This window comes from Erithacus rubecula, assembly GCF_903797595.1.
Source record: "Erithacus rubecula genome assembly, chromosome: 1".
NCBI lineage: Eukaryota > Metazoa > Chordata > Aves > Passeriformes > Muscicapidae > Erithacus > Erithacus rubecula.
The window spans coordinates 25,861,733-25,885,148 of record NC_136658.1 but is presented as its reverse complement, the minus strand read 5'-3'; the positions used below and the strand labels follow the sequence as shown (position 1 = coordinate 25,885,148).

At 41.5% G+C, this 23,416-nt stretch overlaps 2 protein-coding genes across 2 annotated transcripts in view; one reads left to right on the top strand and one right to left on the bottom strand.

The window, feature by feature from the left end:
* The window catches only part of FBXO40 (F-box protein 40), a 277,886-nt gene that overhangs the window by 4,941 nt on the left and 249,529 nt on the right, over positions 1–23,416 (bottom strand). The window contains exon 2 of the mRNA XM_079306671.1: positions 4,411–4,511. Coding sequence (XP_079162797.1) covers positions 4,411–4,419 — 9 coding nt within the window. The 5' untranslated portion in view covers positions 4,420–4,511. The remainder of the gene's footprint in view (positions 1–4,410; positions 4,512–23,416) is intronic.
* The window catches only part of KPNA1 (karyopherin subunit alpha 1), a 46,955-nt gene continuing 31,790 nt past the window's right edge, over positions 8,252–23,416 (top strand). The window contains exons 1-5 of the mRNA XM_079306458.1: positions 8,252–8,404; positions 19,897–20,030; positions 20,762–20,869; positions 22,576–22,675; positions 23,234–23,328. Coding sequence (XP_079162584.1) covers positions 19,902–20,030; positions 20,762–20,869; positions 22,576–22,675; positions 23,234–23,328 — 432 coding nt within the window. The 5' untranslated portion in view covers positions 8,252–8,404; positions 19,897–19,901. The remainder of the gene's footprint in view (positions 8,405–19,896; positions 20,031–20,761; positions 20,870–22,575; positions 22,676–23,233; positions 23,329–23,416) is intronic.

The window sequence follows — 23,416 nt, the reverse complement described above, 5'->3', positions numbered from 1 at the left end:
CTTGGGAAGCACTGGCTTCTGCACAGAGGTGACACCAGGGTGCTGGCCAGGGTGGCCTCAGCCACACCAGGCCCTTAAATACATGTGGTTTGGGGTGGCACTGCCCTGCTTTAGGTGTTTAGTTACATGTACTTTTATGTAACTCAGAGAAGAAGGAGATACTGATGGATTTATTTCACATTGGCAGCATCCTTGCTGCTCTCATTCTTGTAGCATTTTGCTGCAAATATAATCTCTAAAAATAGTCCCAGCCATGACTTGCATAAGGTCAGAGGAAGGCTGGGTACATTACACTGCAATAAAAACATGACTGTGTGAACAATACTTTCCACTGCAAAAGTAACTCCTGGGGACAAATAGTTGATAAAAAACCCTCATACATTACAGGGATAGGCCTTATTGTTCTCCAAAACACAGACGGGACTGATGGCAAAGTTTCTGGAGAGAAACCTGCCTTCACATTGTCATATACTGAAATAAATCCCATCCAAATCATGCATAGAGAAAGAAAATACATGCTTTGTTTATGAAAAGTGACCATATCATAGCATTCAGATGCAGAACCAGTCTTCCTCATTATTCAAGCATATTTTAGTTTAGTTCACCTCATCTCTAACTCATATATGCTGTTCTTTTCAGACAAAAGATATCTATTCCTCTCCTCTCAATGTCAAATCTGTGAAAATAGAGGACAAGAAGTACAGACAGAGAATTTCTTTCTGATATTTATCAGAGTTTGAATGCTTCTTCTATTCTGACATGCCAGTAATCAGGAGCTCTGTATTTTAATTGATAACTTAGTTGGCCCTGTGGTTTAGTTGATGGTATTATTGCAAGTACAAAAACTACAAACTCAAAACACTCAGCAGAAAATTCATAAATTTTGCCCCAGTAAGTTTGATACATAACATCCAGAGACAGGTGACACACAGATAAATCAGGTGACAAAACATTTCTCTTAACTTGTACACTTCTTGACTCCCTGCAACTAGCAAAATTTCTCAAGGTCTGGGTTAGGAAACAGTAATAACAAAAAAACCAAACCAAAACAAAACAAAAAAAACCCCTTAAATGATTACTCGAATCATGTTTAAGCTACTGTGTAAAGAAAGAATGCACATTACAGTCCACAGTCTGTCCACTTCGGTAAATCTTTATTTTTAGACCATCATGACAGCAAATCAAGTAAGGTTTAAAAATATACAGCTGCTATTTTAACAGCAGTTTTGTCTGTGTCTGGAGTGGACCTGTTCAGTGATAATAACTTACAGTTTATAAACCAATTAAAATTTATTTACAGGAGACGTATATTTAATTAATTTGCAGTCAATGAGACAAAATAATACAAGTGTTTTCTCATTTGGGATGTCACTGACCATTTGACACACTAAGTTTATACATTAGAATCAAGGGACATCTCCCAATTAGAAGAAACTTCAAAAAGGGCCACCAGAAACCCAAATAATGACCCTAAAGAGTGCCTCTGAGATGTGATTACAAATGAACATAATATAATCTTTCTAAATTTTACAACATGATAACAAGCTCCTAAAAAAATCTTGTGAAAGTTCACATCCAAGTGCTGGAGCCAAGAATGCTGAAGTTATATATAATGTTACAACAGAAGGAATGTGAGTACTTTTGTTAAAGTGTATAGGGCAGATAGGCAATGTTCTTTAGTTCTTTAAACCCTTGTTGCCTAGTATATAATGTTTATCTCATCTTTATCATACTGAAATCTTGAGGGGAATACAGTTATTAATTTTCTTACAATATAAGAATTTTCATGTCAGTATATTTACTATCTTAGATCTGATTATGTTCACAATAATGAATTTATCTTTGCAGTATTAGAGGAGCACTTGAGATTGAAAAATATTATTGCTTCTATTTGACAGATGTAGAATTAAAGTTTAGAAATATGAAAATATATAAAATTAAATACGGTATTTTATAAAAATATGTAAATGCTAAGCAAAAATGTCAAGCATAGAGATGCTCAGGTTCTTATGTTTCACTTGCAGTTGCATGCCTACTGCACAAAAACCCTGGCAGAGCCACCTGTAGAATCAGTAAGTCTGATAGAACCAAGTAAGTCTTCTTTAACTAGTAGTTTTCTTTTCCTTTCATGCACTGCATTTCCTCAGTCACTACTTGCTTAACAACCTTGTCAAGAAACCAAGCTTGGGCCTCCTTTTGCTAAAACAGATACCTATTTCTTAGAGGTGAGTGCAAAATCACTATGCCATTGGAAACCACACTGTTCTGCATTTGTACATGAATCCCAGGAGCTCTTAAGTGCTCGCCTTAGACACAAAATAAAAAGCAAATCCAAGAATGCCACCACCTGGAATCATGGGGACCTCTAAACAAGTCAAACTCCACACCTCAACATCCACAGCAGGGACAGCTACAGCTTGAGTGACCCCCTTGGCACTCAGCACAGTGGGTCACTGTCCTATATAGCACTCCTGCTCTGCAGTTGCCACTCGGACTGACCTTGTGCACACAAGTTGACAGCTAAACTTTAAGTGAGGCAAGCAGTGAGCATGGTATGGCTTAAAGCAGGTGGAAAGAGAGAATTAAAGGTGTAGATGAAATCTTAATCAATAACACTAATAGTGAGCATAAGCAGGACCTACTTTTGAGGTGACCTTGAACAAGTTCGCATGGATTTTACAGGGGCACTTTGATTCCAGGGCAATCCTGGGGAATTTCAAACCCTTAGTATAAGACATGAGGAAGAGTAAGATTTTCTGTGAAACAACCAACTTGGATAAACCAAACAATGGAAGGATGAAGCTGTGACAATTAGGGAGCTACTGCCTGTATTTCCTACCTGTGGATCACCTGGATGAGGCTGTGGTGTTTCCTGGCAATAGCCAGTATTTCAGAGTTACTGAACAGGCTGGAATTGCTTTATACTTAAACAAAATAAATCCACAATACGGTGCAACAGTCAGGCAAAGACTCAATCCATGCTTCTTGCCTTTCTTCCGGAGCATGCCTGTCCTCAGGTACTCAGAACAGCACATCAGCTTCTCTTCAGCTCCCTACACCTGACATGCAGGACCAGGGAGATAAAGAGAAGCTGTTCCACCATCAAACCTCCCCCTTCACCGGAATATTTGTGCTGCACACAGGCAGTAAAGTGGCACCAAAATTTGCTTGTGCAATTTCTGTCTGGTGAAATGCACTAAAGGTGTTACAGGAGGAGCAGGGAGACTTCAGAGTAGTGAGGCACAGGTAACACAGGGCATTGCTGGTGGGAATCCTGCTCTGCACTTCCCACTAAAAGACCTGGATCAGCAATGTTTTTTGCTCCTCCCTACCTGGTGCAATGTAGCCACAGCTCATCTGAGAGAAACCCACCCAAAAATTCCAGGTGCTGAAATGGTCTCCTGGGCTGGTGGCATTGTGCAGGATAGCTTAGCATCAGCATCTTGTGCTGGGTATGTTGGGGAGTCCTGTGAGAGACAGGCAGATCAGCAGGCTGTGACACAGAGCTGCTCTGCTCACAGGTCAGGGGTCCCTGTGCTGTCCTTGGTAGACACAGTCAAGCGAACTTCCACTTTGCATTGATAACTAGGAAATGGGTTTGACCTTGGTTTGAGTTCAAAAAGTGCTTTGAAATAATAGGTCCAGTTTCATTGCAGTTTAAGGGAAGAAAAAAGGGGGGAGGGTAATGGTCCAAACTATGTTTTTTTCTCTGTGGGCTCAGGTTCTATTTTATGCCCTGGTAACAATCTCATTAACATACTTTTCTGAAAGGTGCCCAGTGTAAGGAAGCTCAGAACTATTGGTTAATATCTAAGTCATAGAATAAAAACATAAGATATTCATTAATGAAAATTGCTGAGCAGTCACAAGACTAAATGGTGCAGTAGTAGATTTAACTCTTGTAATTCTTACTTCATCATTCATTCAGTCTACATTGCCAACATAAAGTTTGCAGTCTCAATCTACAAAACTTATTTAAGTATAAGCACTTTTGCCATGAGATTGCTCTTGCCTCTTGTCTGACCCATACTATATCTCATTGTCTTCTCTGAGTTTCCTGAAAATAGGAGAAATGGAATTTTTCATTTATCATCTGATCTGCTGAAGCTCCCATCTTACAATCAGCATGTTAGTTTTTTAAAATCCTGCATAGAGTGTTGCAAACTACAGCTAATTCACTGAATATATTATGGAGGGTTTTTTTTAGAGTAGTATGTCACAGAAGTGCTCACAGTTACCAGCTGCGTCTGTTTTAGAGTGTCATTTAAGACATCTCATGATTATTCTATTTTATCTTAATTACTAAGGCTGTTTTGAAGATGTCTTGATTTTCACAGCTAGCTACAGTAACCATGACATTACATCAAGATTTGTCCAAAAAATACTCCAACTGTATTTACAAAGCCTTACCTTGATCATAGAGTCCCTGTGCACGTACCAAACACTTCTCTCCTGATTGTGCTCAGCTGGGCTGAACTGAGGTGGGTGAGGGAGAGCTGCAAGCAAAGAAAAGAGTAGAGAACAGAAGGACACAGAGCAAGCCCAGGCAGAAACATCAAGCAGTTTTGGGATGTTAAAAATAAAACCTGTGCATGTGACCATGTAGCTCAGCTTACAGAGCTGTCTCTTCCACTGTATTTGTTAACTCTGTCACTCCTGGAGTGATACTTCGCAGACAAGTGGAGAGACAGAACCAATAGTACTCTGTGCTCTCTCCATGAGAGGAAAAGATCAAACCCCTTTCCCAGCCCTCTATCAGCTCCCTGCTGATGGAGGATTGCCCTTTACAACTTAACTCACCTTGGTGTGCACACCACTTTGTGTTTTCTGCAGTTGGGATTCTTACCCAGTTCCCACTGTCACTGGATGCAGCAGTTGGCACAGACAGCAGTGGTGGTTTTTGTATCTCTCCAGGTGAGATGTACATAAGGAAAGTGGGAATGAACCAGACTTGAGCAGCTGGGCAAAGGTGCCTGCCCTACTCCTGGGGGCCCCAGGAGACTCCCAAACTTTAATCCCTCCACTGCACAATGAGCAGGTCCCACCAGCCACCAAGAGTAAGCCTGAGAATACAGCTCCCAGCACCTCAGCCAAACCTGGGGAAGCAAAGGAGCAAAGGAAAGCAGTGATGTTTTACTGCAGGCACGGACCCATTTAAGCATTTCACAGTGCCTTCCATGGTGAGCACTTCATACTGATGGTGAGTATGGACAGGTCCATGCCAGTGAGGTTCAGGGGTGCAGATGGGGCAGGCATTGCTTCTCCCTGGTGTGTGCTCACCCCATCTGGCTGCAGACATCCCTCATGACCCTGCTGCCACTTGCAGCCACCTCCTACTGCCTCAGAAACACAGCATAACCTTTTTGGCTGGGGTGGCTTTGAGATCCTAAATCATGATGAACTTGTTACTTTACCTTATCTTTCTCTTTCCCTATCTATGAGTCCCCAGTGGCTCTCATGGCTTGAAACAGTCCAGGCAACTGTTTTCATTTTTAGGGCTGAACAAAATGTCAGTGGGTGACAACCAAGGCTTGCTGGTGCCAATCACAATTTAGTCGAGCTAAATATGGTCAGCAGTCTGGCTCCATAGCCTTTTTTAGAAAGGGCTGCATTATCGTGATACCATTTTCTGGCATCCCATTGCACTGGGGAAAACAAGAGCCAGGGGTATTATGCAAAAACTCAAATTTACCCAATTAAGTGTGATGGGTGATCTGTTTACTCTGTCCACTTCCACTCTTCCTCCCACAGCTCAGGGTCATTCGTCAGCCTTCAATGTTATTGTCATCTTTTCAGGCTGTGTTTAAAAACATGCTGAGGATATGCTTCACTTTTGCATGAAGAAAAATTCTTCTTAAAATTGTGTATTGGTTTAAGAGTAAATTCCCTCCAGCTGAATTAACTCATATTACAAAAACGCTCAGGGCTTCAGAAGCTGTCAGAAATGAAGCTACCTTTTGTCCTAATTTTAACAGCACCTGATGCCAGCCTGGTCTCAGATATCTCTGCTTTCAGACACTTGGAACTCAGGTGGTGCTTTTTTGCTGTTTCCATGCCTTGCTCAGTGACCACACAGACCCAGACAGCTTGGACCTGCCTCTCTCTCTCTCTGGTATGCTGCCTCACAACCTCACCCCAAACAAGGCCCCAAGTTTTGCAAATCCTTGCCTGCAGGTGATGACTGTGATCCAAAAAGGTGTCATCTGTGGTAGCTGTTTAGGGCAGGTTATCACAAGACATACAGAATGAAGATAGTCTACCATGCCTGAAAATATGTACTTGGTGGGGAGAAGGGAGCAGAAGAGCAGAGAGACAGGAAACAGGAATTCATTCTTGTACCTACATTGCATTAGCTCAACTGCACCTGAAACTAGACTTTCATGAAAACCAGGGGAATCTGAAGATCTCTGCTGCCACCCATAACTGTGCTAATTTGATTCAAGGTATATCAGGAATGCCAACCAATACTGTAACCAGACCTCCTGCTGCATTACAGATGTGCTTACGTAGGGTGCAAGAAACATGAAATCCCTGAAAGAAAAACAGAACTGTTTTTTTTTTTTTTTTTTTTGGTGCAAATGTTTTGTGAGAAAGCTGTTGCCTGTCTGCTTTAATCTATCTTATCTCAATTCAATGGGTAGAAATGCCCATATGAAATATACCAATGCGAAATGAAATCATACGAAATACACCAACGCATATATATACACAAATATATGTATCTATTGATGTGGCAAATGTCTGAGAACTGGTAGCCTGAGAGAGGTGAGGCTGCTGCATCCTCATACTCGTGTCCAAGCAATAGCCAGGCAGAGTTTGCATTTCCAATAGGCACATGCACAAATTCACACATGCACCAATTAAGCAAATACACACGGACATGGATTACACATCCAGCCACACAGAGCACTCCCACCCAGCACTTGCAGCCTCATCCCACACCCTGCTCCAGCTGAGCAGGATGGAGGTGCACTAGTGAGTGTCTGTGTATATCTGTGTATTTACAGAAGTGTTTACACACATGTACAGTGTGTCTCCTTCCAGCAGCTGGGCTCAGGCAGTGCCCCTCAATCCCAACCTCTCCAGCCCCCAGTAGCCAGCTCCCTGTTGTGCTCTGGCCACAAGTTTCTCAGAAGGAGTTTAATAAGAAGACAGGACAGGCTGCACTGATCAGGTGCAGGACATGGACAAATCATCTCAAACCATTTACACGTGACTGCCCCTTTTTATTCCTGTATGCCATATTTGTTTCTCTATGTCCCCTAGATCACCCCTGGTTCCTGCCCTAATGAGCCCTGTGCAATCCCCAGACGCTCTCCCCCTGCATCCCATCCTGTGTCCCACATCCCTGAACACAGCTACACCCCCAATCCTAAAGGTGCTCTGGGGCTGAGGCTCCCCTGGGATGGGGCTGGACAGGGTGTTCATTTCTCTGAGTCCTTATTTTGGGTTCCCACCTGCCATTGTGCTCCTGTGCCCCTCAAAATGGTCTTTTAGTGGGCTGATGGCTCCTAGGATGGGCCTGGAGCAGCCTGAGGGGCACTGCTCGGGCTCCCCCTCCTGCCACCATCACCCTCTATCCTCTGTGGGTGTGCAGGCCCGCTTGTGCCACACAAACTAATGTACGTGTCTGTCGCATCCTGCGCCGTGGCTGACCAGCAGCTGTGGTGGCTTTTCGTGCCGACACTCCGGCCCGCGGCTGCCGCGGCCTCGCCCGTGGCACAGCGAAATGGCTCCGCTGCTCGCCGCACCCGCAGTGACGCGGTCGGCAGTGACACCGATCCATCGCTACGGAACCTGCATTAATTAAAGTCGACATATCAGCCCGCTGCGCTATCCTGGACCGTAACAGCCCCGGGAGCATCCCTGCCCCTTTCAGCGACTTCAGGCAGTCAGCTCCCTGGCGGAGGCGCTGGCGCGCTGGGGCCTAACACCGCCGTGACATTGGCGGCTATTGCGCCATCGCCGCCACCGCCTCCGTGTCCAGGCATGAGACTCCCCCGGCCGGCTGCCGCCTCCCCTCAGGCGGGGAAAGGACGCGGCACTTCCTCCCCGCTCCCCAAAACCTCCCGGGCGCGGCGCCGCCGCCCGCCGCACTACAACTCCCGGCGTGCGCCGTGGCGGGAGAGGAGAGCGAGCGCGGGGGCGCGCGCTGCATGCCGGGAGCCGTAGTCTTTCCTTCGGGGCCGCGGCGTCCTGAGGAGGGCGCCGCCGCCGCCGGCCGGTCTCGCCGGAAGGGCTCTCCCTCCCAGAGGGCGCCGCGACGTGCCGCGCGCGTGCGCAGTGCCGCCGCCAGCCAGCGCCGGGCAGGCAGGGAGGGAAGGAGGGAGGCAGGGAGGGAGCGGCGCTCGCGCGCCTCAGGCCCGAGAAGAGACAGCGGCGTGCCGCGCCGGGCCGGCAGCAGGTACGGGGACCTGGCGGGGAGCCCCTTTACCTCGTCCCCGGCGGAGCGAGCGTGACGGCAGCCGGCCGGTGCGCGGGGCCGCGTCCCCGCGGGAGGAGGGACGGGGTGGGGATCGGCTGCCGGTGGCTCGGGTTGTGGAGGGGGGAGGGGAGGGCCTGGGCCTGGGGTGCCGCGCGGCGGGAGCCCTCTCGTGAACCCCCGGCCCGTGCGCGCGCGCGCGCGCAACAGGCGCGCGGGGGCCGCGCGCGGGGCGGGGCGGGGCCGGGGCCGGGGCCGGCGCGGCGGGAGCAGCGCGCGCGTGGGCCGGGATCGGGACCGGGACCCGCAGCTCGAGGGGGAACTGGGGAGAGAAGGACCGGCCCGGCCCTGCCCAGGGAGAGGCTCCTTGTGGCTGGAGGGACTCACTTGGCTTGTGCCGGTGGCGGGGCCGCGCGCTGGCTCTGAAAGTCGCCGTGGTTGGCTGCGTGGAGTCGGACATCTCCGTACCACGGGGACGGGCTGTCCCGGTGCTGCTGCTCCCACGGCGGGACGGGGGGCGAGCAGGGGCAGGGCGTCAACTGGGCGGGAGGTTTAGCTTGGACATCAGGAGGAATTTCTTCACGAGAAGCGTGCTTAAGCATTGGAATGGGCTGCTCAAGGAGATGGTGGAGTCACCGTCCCTGGAGGTGTTTGAGGAAAGACTGGACATGGCAATCAGTGTCGTGGTCTATTTGACGTGGTGGTGTTGGGTCGCAGTTACACTTGGTGATCTGAGAGGTCTTTCCAACCTAAATGATTCTGTGGAGGGGAAGGGAGACTTTCTCCCGGATCTTCCAAGCTTTTTTTTTTTTACATTTTCTTTCCCTAGTGGTTAAAAAAGTTCTGCCATCTCCCTGCAAATATCACCCCGTAGCCTCCCGTTATTTCACAGCGTTATTTCTTTGACTGCCTGTATGCAGTGAAAGGTTTGTGCTGGGTAGCCGTTTCCCCTTTTCCAGAGACTTTATATGCAACCGAAACTTGTTCCATTCATAGTCTCTAAATCTGTGTTGCCCGTAGCGTGGTCCGTGTAACAATGATTTTAAGCTTTGCCTCTTGAGGGCGTTTCATGAAAATGAAACTCCGGGCTGAAAAGATACGTCATGAGCTGTGAAAATACCGGGCTGCTGTTTCTGCAGAATTCCCAAATGGTGCTGAATGGTGGTGTTTTATGGTCCCTTTATCCTTTATTCAAGCTGCTGTTCCTCTGGATTTTTTGTTTGCTGGCGTATTTTCTGCTCTGACTGCTTGATGTAATGAAAGACCTAACAAAGTTGGGATATGTCTGTGAGCTCTCAGGAAATGGGATAGCAACTTTATCTTTAGAAGCTCTTTATTTTAAATCTATTTTGTATGTATCTCTAAGAATTAGTAGTTAGAGTACAATAGTTAATGAAGTGCTGTGTAAATTAATAGGTTGTATCAAGCTGACCTTTTGTGTATTTGGCCTTGTTTTTATTGTAACTTCATTGTGTACTCCTTTCAGTGTTACCAGCTGCATTGACATGTGAACTAGCTCATTCAAAACGAGTTTTAAAGTTTCTAATTGAACTGTGGTTGCACCTTTTAATTACCCTTTAGACCTACCCATAGGCACAGGGGAAATGAATTGTAGCTTGAGGCACGGTAACTTAAGATGACACAAGAGGTTTTTCTCAGCATGGATTTTCCTTTCATGGTCTTTCAAACAGATTCAGTGAGCTTCCCTTCTGAGAGATGTGACTTTTGGGGACTTGGCATCCCCCCATCTGCCCCCCAACTTCAAAACAGAGTCTTTGTTACATCCCATCTCTCATTCTGATACTGCCCTAGGCTGTTCACCTTTGGTGTCAGTGTGCCATGTGTTGATTTTTTTCTGATGTTATATTCTCTGTGTTGATGGCTGCAGAGCTGGCATGCTCATGTGGCCCTGTATATTCAGCTGAGTGCTGGCCTGGAGAAGTCCCAGTTTAGTGCTTTTGGAAAGGGAAAGGCATGCTGCCCATGGCTGCAGCACTGGCCCAAGTCCCCATGAGAACTAAAAAGTCCTGCAGTCACTTGTAGCAGTTTCTGAAAGGTTCTTTATAGAAACTTCTAAGCATAAACGTTTATTTAAGCATGTTATATGGTAGTCCTATTTCAGCTTTGGTATTTCTATACAGTACTCTTTTCCTTTTTTATTTTTTGTTTAATTTTATTTTTTTCTGTTGAATAAGCTAAGGTTAATAGAATGGTGCATTTTGTTTTATGGTCCTGTTTCTGCAGGCTTGCTTCAAAATCTTTCTGTTTGTCCCTCCACAGGGTTATGAATTTTTTCTTCTGAAGTGTTTTACAAGTTCTTGAGGGAGCTTGACTTCTATCTTTAAGAACACAAAAGAAAAGTGCACCTTTAAAGTCCTTACGTTGCACAGTGTAACTTATGGCAAGAAGTTAATGAAAGAAGAACAGTGCCTCCCTGAAAAACTGAGATCGGGTTTTTCCAAAATACCATACAGCAGATAAAAAAACCACAATGTGATTTAGGCCTAGGGGCTTTAATGTTAATTTGAAACATAAGAGAAATAGAAGAGCAGCAGCAAATAGCTAAATTTATTTTATTTGTTTAAATACTTCTGAGTGCCAGAGGGAATGGTGAGTGAGCTTAGTAGGCTGTGAACAAGTCAAGAAAAATAAAAGACATTCAAGGAATTACTTCATGTAATATTCTGCGTGGCTGAAATATCTGCACAGGAGGTTCTGGAATGATGAAATGGACTAACAAGTTAGGAAGACCAGACCACTTTTTTTTCAGAAAAGAAGTGGAAGCTGAACTGATAGAAAAATTATTCAGCTTCATATTAAAACATAATGGATGTACTTGTTTAAATAATATAATAATACAAGTAAAGAAATGCTGATATATATTACAGAGAATAGCGCCTACATTATGATAGCATGTCAGCTTTTTTTCTGCTCTGAATAAAAAAACCCTCATCTGTTACAGTTTTTAAAGTCTCTTAAGCAAATAAGTGGATTAAACTGCTCGATGTTATTTCCAAGAATGAATGTGATGTTTTCAAGATACAAAATGCCAGCAGTAGAATGCAAGGCCTGTAGATATATCAGTACTTTGAAATTATTGTGGACAAGGTAAAGAGACTCTGGAAAAACAGAGGAGGTAATTTGAAGCTAAATACCCTGAAAATCTCTACTGAATATAAAATCTGTAGACCAGTAGGACTAGAAATTATATTATGCCACCTCGTGAATGTCTTGATTTGCATTAAACATTGCACAGACTTAATAATTTATTTTGAGGATAAAAAGTAGAGGCAGTCTAAGACAGGTGACAGTAAATTTCCTTCCACCAGAATTGATTTATAAAGGATGTTAGTAGCAGGAAGGTATGAAAAAGTGTTAGAAAGTAATAGTAGACCGAACATCACAGGATCACTTCTGCTGGTTTGTTCATGTTAGGCAGGAATAAATGGAGTTCAGTGACTTTCAGAAGAAATTTAGTTTGGAATAATGTGAGCACTTTCTTGAAACATAATTATTGCTTAGTGTCATGAGGAGACAGATGCTAAAACGCATTGGAACTGAAAGAAATGTGTCTGTTCCTCGATGTGTGTGGAGAGTTATGGACTCTGAGCTTGCAGAGTGTGACATAAAACTGCTGCTGACAGCATCCTTGTGATCCAGAATATTTATTTCCTCTTTTTTTCTGTTTTTATTTGGTTCAGAGTACTTGTCAGGCTTAGCAGGAGAATTCCTGTATGTTGTGTGAGATACCAACTGGTTTGGCCCACACAGATCTCTATTTTATTTTCTGTAAAGTTGAGATTATTTGTAAGTGATGTGCTGATTCTGTAATAATAAAATAAATACCATGTGACTGAACATCCTGAATGCATCTCCAAAGAAGGCTTTGTAAGCCTACCAAATTTAGTGCTAAGGTAGAAGGCCTTGGAAGCTTGGAACCAAGGTCACCTGTTGAATTATGAAAATGTTATTTTGGCAAACAAGCCACCCATTAATTGATCACAAACTGGATGTGTCTGTAAGTAAAGTCCAATCATAATGTTGTGATTAACATTACGTTATGTTTTTTGACTGAAGTAAAGTGAGATTGCCTCTTAAAAGACAATCTTTTAGAAATTCCACGAGCCTTTCTTCTACTACCTACCTTTTTTTTTTTTTTTACTATTGATAAGTTATCAGAAAAGAGAAGAGGTGTCTCTGTGAATGTGCTGTTTGTTTGATTCAGGAGCTTTTGGTAAGAGGGCTATTAGGTGTCAATGGGATGAGGGAGCAGAATGAACATAACCAAGCTTTAAATTTTCTCTGGGTTTTGGCTTGATGTGGCTGATTCATCAGTACTGTGTGACTCTTTCATTGCTGATGTCCAAAGCTAGGATGAAATCAGTAGAATTTTGACTTACTGCTGTTTTGTGGGTTTGCACACATATCTTCCACAGTGCTGAGTCACAGCAAATAATACAATTGTGGCAGGCAGATTTGCCATCATGGGAAGCATGAGGTTGCTTTGGTTTCAGTGCCTTCTGGTATTCCCAACCCTAACAAAAGCTGCTTGAAACTACAAAGTTAACTTAATTAATAATTTAGTTTATTTTTAACCTAATTTGTTTTAAACTGTCAGAGGTTTCTTCTTTTCATGGTATGAAATTCTGAAAGGTGCACTCTTGTTCACTCATAAAGAATGTTTAGGGCAGGTTAGGGTTTTGGAAATGCTGGGGTGATCTTTTTTTCTGACAGGTGACTGTCAGATGTGGTTTTTCAAGCAGTCCCTCTTTTAGTTATGACCTTAGAGAAAAAACAGTTGGCCAGCCCATTCTGTGAGTGCGGGGAGGATGTGCTGTAATCTTGATCAAAATAGGAATGTATCTCCTCTTTGAAAGAAAAACAGGTTGCATTTTCATTTGGCACACAGGAATAATCACTTCTATTGTTTCGTGTGGAAGGGCACATTAACATAAGGTTATTTTTTTTTAGTGTCAGTATAATCCTGTGTGACTGTGTAGTTTAATTCCCCATCACTTGCTGCTTTGTGTTATGACTTGTGGGACCTTTTGGCTTCACGTTGATTGGGAACTGTGGGGTTACAGAAATGAAGGTGAGGTTTTTTTTAATTTAACCAGATTTATTTCACTGTAGTGTCTTTGACTGCAGTAGAGGAATTTTGTGTTTTTGGCTCAAGTCAGAATGTCTCAGTTAACAAATTTGAAGGTGTTTGCATTTTAAATTGACCTGACTTTGACAGTCTGGGTTTTTTTTGCTTTCTCACTCAAGTTAAAAGCTTTCTGCAACTTTGAAAACTCTATATGCTGCCTGGTTAAGTCAAAATGGACCTTTAAAAAATGGAACTTGAAACATCTTGTAAATATTTTCGTGGTAGTAAATGTACAGTGAAGTGCTAGATACAATGGATATAATCTTTTAGAGTGCATTTCTTCTTGCTAAAACTGTTTCCCAATAAGCCTTGTAAATACATTACTTTTTAATCTGTTCAGCAGTGTTTCTTCAAAAAAGAGCAAAAGAAAAAAAAACCCAAAAGCCACACAATCCTCAAACTTATAAAATTAAGTGTCCTAGTGTCTGTGGCTGTCAGTGGGTTTAAATAGTAATGCAGGCTGAGGTACCAGGTCAGTTTCTGGGATAGCATCGATTCTCAGGTAATTCTGTTTCTGTTAGTGGTTGTTTTTTTTATGCATACAGAAACATGCTTCCTTGATTTTTTTTCCTTCTGTTTGGTTGTTGCAGCTTTCATAAACCACAGAAAATGAAATTCACAGTATTTTTTTTTGTTTCCTTGTTAACACTAGAGTTTGATACATCATCAGCAAAACTTACTTTACAGATCCTTACAAATACTGTAAAGTGATTGAAAGACATGTTTCCTAGTCCTCTTTTATAGCTAGAGAAACGTAAGCAGAAGTCTTGAAAATTTGCTGTACTTTGCTTGAATGATAGCTTTTTGTAGTTGGGATGATTAAATATCCTTTACTGTAGATGTCCTGAGTTTTACAAGAGCCAGAGGACTGAAAAAAAGTAATACCCCTGTGTCTCAGATGATGTGGATGCTTCTACTGATGGGCATTGCCACAAACCTCTATAAGCCAGTATGGTTTGTCAAATAATTTTGCAAAAGAAATAGGTACAATCTCATCAAAGTGTTTATCTGACAGAGCTGATTTTTGAAACAACAGGAGACAGCAGTGGAGAGAGAAGTCAATCTGTCAATTTCCTTTTTCTCTCAGGTAACACTGTCAACAGTATAGAGACTTGGTAGATGTGTTTTCATCTCTGTAGGATGGTGCCAGATGTAGGATTTTGCCCTAGAAGTTTTTCCAGGGAAATAGCATTATTCTCAGGTGATATTTTTATCATTTTAGGTCCTGTATTATTAATGAGGGGTTTTTGTTGTCTGTCCTCTCCAAGAAAGTTGACCATTTACTTCCATAAGAATTAAATACTCCTCTTAGCATCCTGACTTGTTGCCTGTGAATTACCAAAAAGCAAATTGGAAGGACTTTCCAAAATCTACACTTCATAAGGAAAAAAGCCAGACACATATGTGGCCAAAATGTTGGGTTTTTTTGAGAGTGTGTTGATGAGAGCTGTGTATGACCAAGTGCTGCTTTCAGGTTGGCTTTTTGAATTGGATAGGTTTTCTAGTCTCATGCTGAAGAGTGTCAGAAGGTGGTGTATCCTGTAATCAGAGCTCAGGGAATTGGTTAAATATCTGTCCAGGCTGTGCTGTAGGTATTTGGCTTGATGTCAAGAAATGTGATTGTGGGGAAACTTCTTCTCTAGGACGTCTAGAATCTAATGACAGAGCCACTAAACAAACTAAAATCTCCTTGGAAGTAAAGGTTTTGTGCATTTCTTCCCTTGAATGATTCCAGCTTTTCTCACTGCTTGGAGTTCTGTCTCGACAACGCCATTTCTGACATGAGTTGTCCCTTCAGGGCTGACGGTGCCTCTTGCATCCTTTCTGTGTCTCTGGCAGCAGTGTAAAGGAGAGACAGCAATGTGACAGCACAGCAGAGCTCCCAGGTCTGCCTCCAGTGATTCCTTTAATTCTAACAGCTGCCTCAGCTAGGAAATGTACTCTCATAGTATGGCAAATCATGGGTATTTTGATAATTTTTTATCACAGCGTTTCTTTTCAAACTCTTATTCTGCTATAATTTTCAAGTCTTCCCCTTCTGACCTATTTCCATTGTGAGGTATAATGTCCTGTATAGATCTACATTTTTGAAATGCATTTTTTTCCTTATTCTTGCTCCTATTTCCAAAGACAAAAAGTTTATCTCTAGTAGTCTTTAATATCAGGAGTGGATTTGGTAATCTTATTTTCATTATTCATGTGTGGTACTTATATGCTCTTACATGTGTAAAAATCATGGAGTGTGTATATATATGTATATAGTTATGCAGTTTTTGATTTGTAAGGGCCTTATTTTTACATCTCTGACATGTGGAGTATCCAAGAGTATTAGTCACATGGTATTTCTTCTGGCAAAGCCCTTAAGTCTAGTGACAGTGATAGCTGATTTAAGAAGGCAGGGAGTTCATTTTTGTTCTATTTAGATGATTGCTTGGGACAAGGTAGGTCATGGCAGTAAGTGTCTCTGTATTTCCCAGTGGTTCAGAGTTTCTTTGACTTGATGAGCAAGAAGAAATGCAGGACTTCTTATTTCCCCTGGAAACATCTGCTGAGAACACATCCACATTTGGTAGGGTTCATGTCTTAATCAGCAAAAGAATCTGGGATCATGTTTTTCTTATGGAAATACAGATATTCAGGAATAGTTATTGCGTTTAATTTTGCTGATTTTTTTTTTTTTTTTTTAATGGCAGACAAACTGAGAAGGAGCAAGTGTCATATGGGGCTTGAGTAGTGTTGCACAAAAGCCCAAGAAATACACCATGAAAATTCCTTACCTGTCTCCGGAGGTTTTTATCTGTAGCCAGGAGTATCAAAAAATGTGGACAATACTGTGCTATCTTTAGGAAAGAAAAGATGGGTAGAACATTTCCATGACAACCACCACAGATTTTCTCCAGAAGCAGTGTTAATTTTGACAATGCAGAGAAAATCCAGAGTTTGCTCTTTGCTGCAAGGTTGAACTTAAAGTGACCACTGAAAGATTTTCAACTAAGTCACATCAAAGCTGATGAAGACCAGAGAGACAATTTGAAGTTGTTTTGCTTTTGTGGTTTAGTCTGGGGAAGAAGCTACATCCTCGAGAATGGAGGAGGAGGTTTATAGCAAACAGTCCTTGGATGACTGTAACAACTAACATAGAGTTGTTACATTTTTAGTCCTAAAAAGCCATTGTGTGCTCACACTTTTGAATAGGTCCGAAGATGCTGTCAGTATGTGTGGGCTGGCTGGAATCCTTGATGCACTTGCTGAATTTTTCACCAGTAGTCAGGAAGCCAGCGAAAGAATGGTTAAGAAAGAATTAAGATACATGCAGGACATAAGAAGTACTTTTAGAAAATAACTATGGGTTTAAGTTATAGAGGTTGGACAGACAGATGTATAAAACAGGTACGTGGCTATATGCTGGGATTTTGTTTGTTTACTACCAGTGCTGGCCTACTATAAAGTAAGTTATTGAACCCATCTCTAGTTGGATTGGTAACTTCTCAGTGATGAAGGGAGTTTAATCTTTTCACTTTTAATTAAAAAAAAAAAAAAAATCTCTTTCCTGTCATTTGATGGTAGGTGTTTGTAATCCCAGTTAGAAGGCAATACACTGTTTTGAAAGGATTTTTAGTGTATGGTTTACTCATGAAATAGAGGAAGAGGTTAGTCAGCCAAGTGAGCTGTCTTGAAAGTCAGAAATGAGCATAGCTAAAACCTGCAGCTACAGCTTGGAGAGAGTGTAAGAAAGATGATACCTGTGAAGCTGTTGGGTAGAGGACTTGCAGTAAAGTCAGAGAAAGAATTCTAAGTAAATCCTGTATCTGTATTTTCAATAAATTAAAAAATGACTTAAGGTACAACAGGAATGGTTAAGAGAACTCTGAAAGGAAAATGGAAATCATTACCTTAAAGACATAAGCAAAAGGAATTGGAAGAAAATCAATATGCAGATTGGGAGATGGAGGGAAACTAGGTTAATAGGTATAGGTAAGGAAGAATACACTTAAGGAAACTTACTTATGATAAAATTGGTTGTGTCATTGATGCTTAGAAACATTGGAACATTATATGGGGGCTGCATAACAGAAATTAGAGATGAAATTCAGTATTAAGGGATGAAGATGTTCCCTGTCAAGAATTCAATTAAATTAAGAACTTGTAGGTATTGAAAGTGAAAGTGTGAAATGACCACAGGAGTTTATCAAAGGAGTAACCAAATCCTGAAATCCCAAATAAAGTCAAATGCAGTCTTATGAGTTGGAGAAGACAGACTTGGGACACAAATGGAGAATTATTAATCATTATGGAAGGCCTGAGATGTTGTCTGGGCTGTAGTGTATGCCTGTGTTTATTCATGGTCAGGGACAGAATGACCAGAGTGTTTGCAAAGCCATTTTTCTATTTAGGAGTGCCTTAGCTCATGGTTGTCCACCTGGTGTTTGAGTTCAACTTGCTTATTCTAAAGTATATAGAATACTTTGTTCAAAATATTTTAGGAATGGAAGAAATTTTGGGTGTTTACTGACTGAACTTCTTTTTGCAGTTAAAATCCCAGGCTTATTCAGATAATATCTGAGTTTAATATGCAGGTAGTAGTCACTTAAACTAAAAATGTGAAGAACTTAAAATTGCCAAGCATACTGTAAGGAACACAAGCACTTGAAACTCAAACATGTAAACACAGGAAGAGGTCTCAAAGCTGTTAAGAAAGATGTAGGGAACTTCTGGCACTTTGAGATTTATCTTTTTGTTGGCCATAAAGGCCATTTCAGGCGAACCTTTTCAGCAAAATAAGACTGCTGAATTGCTTACTTATATGCTTAGGTTGTTATGTTGCATTCAGTGCAATCTGTGACTGATTGACAATCAGTGTAGTAGTTCTGTGTCCCTGACCAGATGTCCAAAATGTTTTCTGTGAAAGTCAGTTTTCTGATAGTCAGAATTCTTATGAATGTTTGCCAGGTAGCAGCAACTTATAAAGGGACTCTAACAAGAAGTATATTTGAGGATTTTTTTTTTCAAAATTCTCTTACAACTCCCTGTGCTAACTGAAAGAAGAGTAGCTAGAGTAGACTTGATATACATAATTTGATGTATTTTAAGGAGGAAACCTAAGTGGTTCAGAATCTGTATAAACTCATGTTGCTCCATTTTAAAGTAAAACGTGTAGGAGATCATTTATCATCTGGTGATTCTGTGCTTATGGAATTTGAGGTAGGTAGCTTATTTAATACAACACATTAGAACTTTTGAAAGAGGTCTTTAAAAGTCCTGTAGAGTATTTTTTTTGTATAATGCAGCTTCCTAAATTTTATGTTATGGGATTTACAATATGTTGGAGACTCTGCATCTCTGTGAAGATGCATGGAAATACTGACATGTTGAGAACTTGATTCCCAGCCTCTTTTGGATTTAAAGGGGTGATGCAAGGAGAGAAGTAGGAGCAGAATGGAGCACTAAGAGTAGAGACCTGATCCACACCTGTTGCTTTCTGGGGGATGAGTTCTTGCCACACAGTTCTTCACCTACTGCTTTATGCTAAGTGACTCCAAAGTGTGCTAGTGTACATGTGCAAATCATCACAGGCAGCTGTAAATGCTGACCCACTAAGTTATGTAAGACAGATGGTACTTGGAAATCACAGACTGAAAAAAGGCCTTTGCATAAACAGTGGCAGGATTAGGGACTGGGAATGGGGAGGAGGGGAACAATAGCACTGCTTTCTTTGCAGGACTGAGCATTTTCAATGGTTAAACCATCTTCACCTAAAATTTTTCTTTTCATTTCAGTTTCCTTTTAGGCCTTGTCTGGATAGAAGGAACACAGGGTTTCTTAATGTTTTTTCAACAGGGTTGTGTTGAATTAACTTAAAACATTGGATATGAAGTGCAAAAAAAAAAAAAAAAAGGCCCTGTACTCACATGCAAAGTAAATTAAGCTAAAAAGCAGCTAAGACACCTTCATTTCTGAATAAAGACAGGAGTTTGTTAACAGAGAAATGTTAACATTTTTAGTGCAGCTTTCTTTTTAGCCCAGGGTATATTATATTCTCCCTTAAAGACCTTGGTTCTTAATAAAATCCCTTACTTACTCTCTGAAGCCTCAAAAAATAAAGTAAAAGTTTGTTGGACTAATGTAAAGAACTGATATACCAAAGTATCAATTCTGTGAAATTTTGCTTTCCACCTTCTAAATTTTATTGGAAGTTAGGTGATGGAATGTAGAGAACAGTGGCTGAAAGTTCATGGCTACAGAGTTTAAGGAATAGACACAGTATAAAATGATGTGTTGTTGAAGAATAATTTTATCTTCTTCTTTTTTAAATTGCATTGTGAAGGAATCATGACGACTTCAGGAAAAGAGAATTTCCGGCTGAAGAGCTACAAGAACAAATCTCTAAACCCTGACGAGATGCGTCGCAGGCGGGAGGAAGAGGGTCTTCAGCTACGGAAGCAAAAGAGAGAGGAGCAGGTAATGCACAGCAGTTATCTGTGGCCAGTCCTTAAACAGTCCTGTTTTGCAGTGTCTCTGCCTCTCTGCTTCTCCCAAGCCCCTTTTAGTTGTTCCTGCCCTCCAAATTCATACACAGTCAGTCTGAAATCAGAGTCACTTGCACACTTCACTGCCTCTTCTTCAGTCTCTACAACACAGAGTGCTCCTCATTCACTCAGGTGTAATGTTGGCCAGAGCAGATTGAGGGTTTGAACAAAATTGTCTGACCAGTAGCTGTATCCTCTCCAGCTCTTCTCATGACATCTTTAACTGGGTACCTTCTCTTAAGTCAAAGCAACCAAATGCTCATCCAAGTGTGATCATTCTCCAAAGTGCTCTTTGCCACTGTAACTCAACTGTCAGAGCCCCTGCAGGTGTTCTGTGAAGATGTGTAATACACAGGAATTTATCAGGTCTTTGAACCCCAGCATCCTCTGCAAGAAAGCAATGGTGTGGAAGCTAGACAGCTTGTAGCTGGAGGCAGATGGTGAGGAAAAGACGGGGACATTTTCAGAAATGTTAGGAACCTATATTTTAGCACATTGTTGTTTTCATTTACTCCATGGCTAAGCTTTCTCCATGTGCTGTCAGTTGAAGTCCTGTAACCAGTGTACTGCCTATTGCCTTCTCTCAGATGATAGCCTATGTAGTTTCTATAGCAGCCTAATGCAACATGCTGTGTATTTATGTTAAATATTTTCTCTCTTTAGTTGTTTAAACGCCGAAATGTTGCAACAGCTGAGGAAGAAGCAGAGGAGGAAGTGATGTCAGATGGGGGCTTCCATGAGGCTCAGATGAACAACATGGAGATGACTTCTGTAAGTGTTGAAAAAGGAATACAATATTGATTGAAACTGGGCAAGTCTGTCATGCAGTGATGTGATGGGAATGAAATTCCAGAGTGCTGTGAAGAATGCATTTGGAGATGGACAGCTCTGAAACACCTGTCTCAATGCACTGCCCTGAAACAGATTGTATGAGAGAAAAATGCTAGGGATATACAGCAAGTGGTTGTTCAGAGGATGTATGCTTAAGAAAATGAAATAAAATGTCATTGTCCTGGTAGGCTGATCACTTCCTGGATTTAGTGTTCGTTACAGGTGATTCTATCAACTGTTGCCCAGCGTTTTTTTTTTTATCTGAAATTCATACAACTTGAAGCATGAAAAGACAAATTAGGCAGTCTGTTGTTGCAATTTACAACATTGAAAAGTGGCTCAGTGGAAATCTTTTATAGCAGATTTTCAGGTGGCACCATTTTTAACCAAAGTGTTGGAAATGCTGCTGGACCTAGCTTAATTGTCTGCATGAAGCCTTGGAACTCCTTTCTGTGCTAGAATTTAAAAGGACAGAAGAACACTTCTTGTGGGAATTACACTTTTTTGCTTTCTTCTTGGAAAGAAAAATTGGTAGGGGTTTCAGTTCTATAACAGAAAAGTTTAAGCAAAGTGCAATTCTCACTTAAGTGTCATTAATCTTTACAGTGTCTGTGTTAAGAGTATACAAGTGATATTTCCATAGAAATAAGGCTGAGCTCTTGGTGCTTATATGAGCCTTGAAAATTACTGGGAAACAGAGAAATGCTTATAAACAGCATGGTAGGTCAATAATAGAATATATGATTTTACTCTTCAAGATAGTATTCAAATATCAGGCATGTCCTAAATACCATTAATCATTTGTGTGGAAGCTTATATTAAACAAATAGAGAGTAAAAAGGAAGGAAAGGATTCTGCCTAATTGATAGATAGTGTCAATACAGAGTTTGCTGTGTTAAATGCCATAAATGATCTTAACAGGTGGAGCTGTTGGCTGTTACAGACAATGCTTAAGTATTTTCAGCACTGTCATCTGTCTCCCTGTCTGTCTAAGGGTTGGGATCTGATGGATCTGAAGATTTAGATTAGAAGTGGAAGAAAAAAAAAATTGACTTTTCTTATGCTTCTTTACATGGGTATGTGTGTGGTGAACAGAATGTCAGATTTTACCTAGCATAAGAAAGGTTGCTGATTTAATGTAGTCATATTATTGGAATCCATCAGCATTATGGAAAATTTAATACCTCTACTTGATGTTGATAACAAGCATTAGGTTTATCAACTCTTCTAAAAATGACAGGTCCTGTACATTTTGGTGTAAAGACAGTAAGTCAAAATGTACATGTTAGGGAAATCTAAATGCTAATTACTTTTTGTTAAAGCTGACAATTTTACATTTATTTTGGAAGAAGGGAGAGAGCACCAGTGAAAAATTCTGAAGAGTAATTTTCTTGCCATTTCTTGAGGAAAATATGAATTTTGGCTTTCAGTAAAGCAAAGCTGCGCTTGAAAATGATGCTGCCTTATATAGATGTACATATATAATGATTCCGTTGTTGTCCATGATGGTTTTACCAAAGTTTTTATTCAATAAGAAATAAACTTCATACTGTTTTAGCAAATGTAACCTGTTTGTTGCTAATTCCAGGTTTTTTTCTCCTTTTGCTGTCTATCACCCTCATTCTGTTTCCCCACCTAAATGTTAGAGTGCAGTCATCACCGCTGATATGATTGAGATGATTTTCTCCAATAGTCCAGAACAGCAGCTCTCAGCCACCCAGAAGTTCCGAAAGTTGCTTTCTAAAGGTAAGGGCTGAAATTACTTAGAGAAAACTGTAGAAGCCTCCCTACCATGTGGTTTTACTTTGGCAGCAATAAAAATTGAGTTTCATGCTGAAATTTCTGGGTCAAACTCTGCTTGACACAGTGTCAGCTTGATGTATGTAATAGTTGCTTCTTTTCTTGAAATCTGTTCTGAGTATTGCAGATGTGAGATCTCATCTTGGATGCAGGTTTGAATGTTGTAGACAGTGTCTCTGTGTCCCAAACATGCTGATATATCAAAGTTCCTCTGCAGGCGTGCATGCCAGAGTGACTGCACAGAGCTGCTGCTCTGAAATCACTCGGCCTATACTACTGAGTGCATCAGTGCATTGAATCATGTTGTCTTATTGCCTCACACTCTGGAGTTTTCTTATCTTGGCAGATAGGAATCCGTTGCCTTTTAGTGAAGTGTTGTAGAAAAAGAGCAGACTCCAAGAAAAGAGCAGTCAGTATGTCACTGGATATTGTTTTAATGCACTTACTTGAGAATTTCCTTACAAAGAAATGAATTTATCTAATATAACTTCTTGTTTTAAACAGAACCAAATCCTCCAATAGATGAAGTCATAAGCACACAAGGAGTGGTGGCCAGGTTTGTGGAGTTCCTGAAGCGAAAAGAAAACTGTACATTACAGGTATGAAATATGAGTGTATCTGTCTTCCTAGTTCAGACAGACATTTGGTGATGCAAATAGATAGGAAAAAATCAGTGATTTTTCAGTT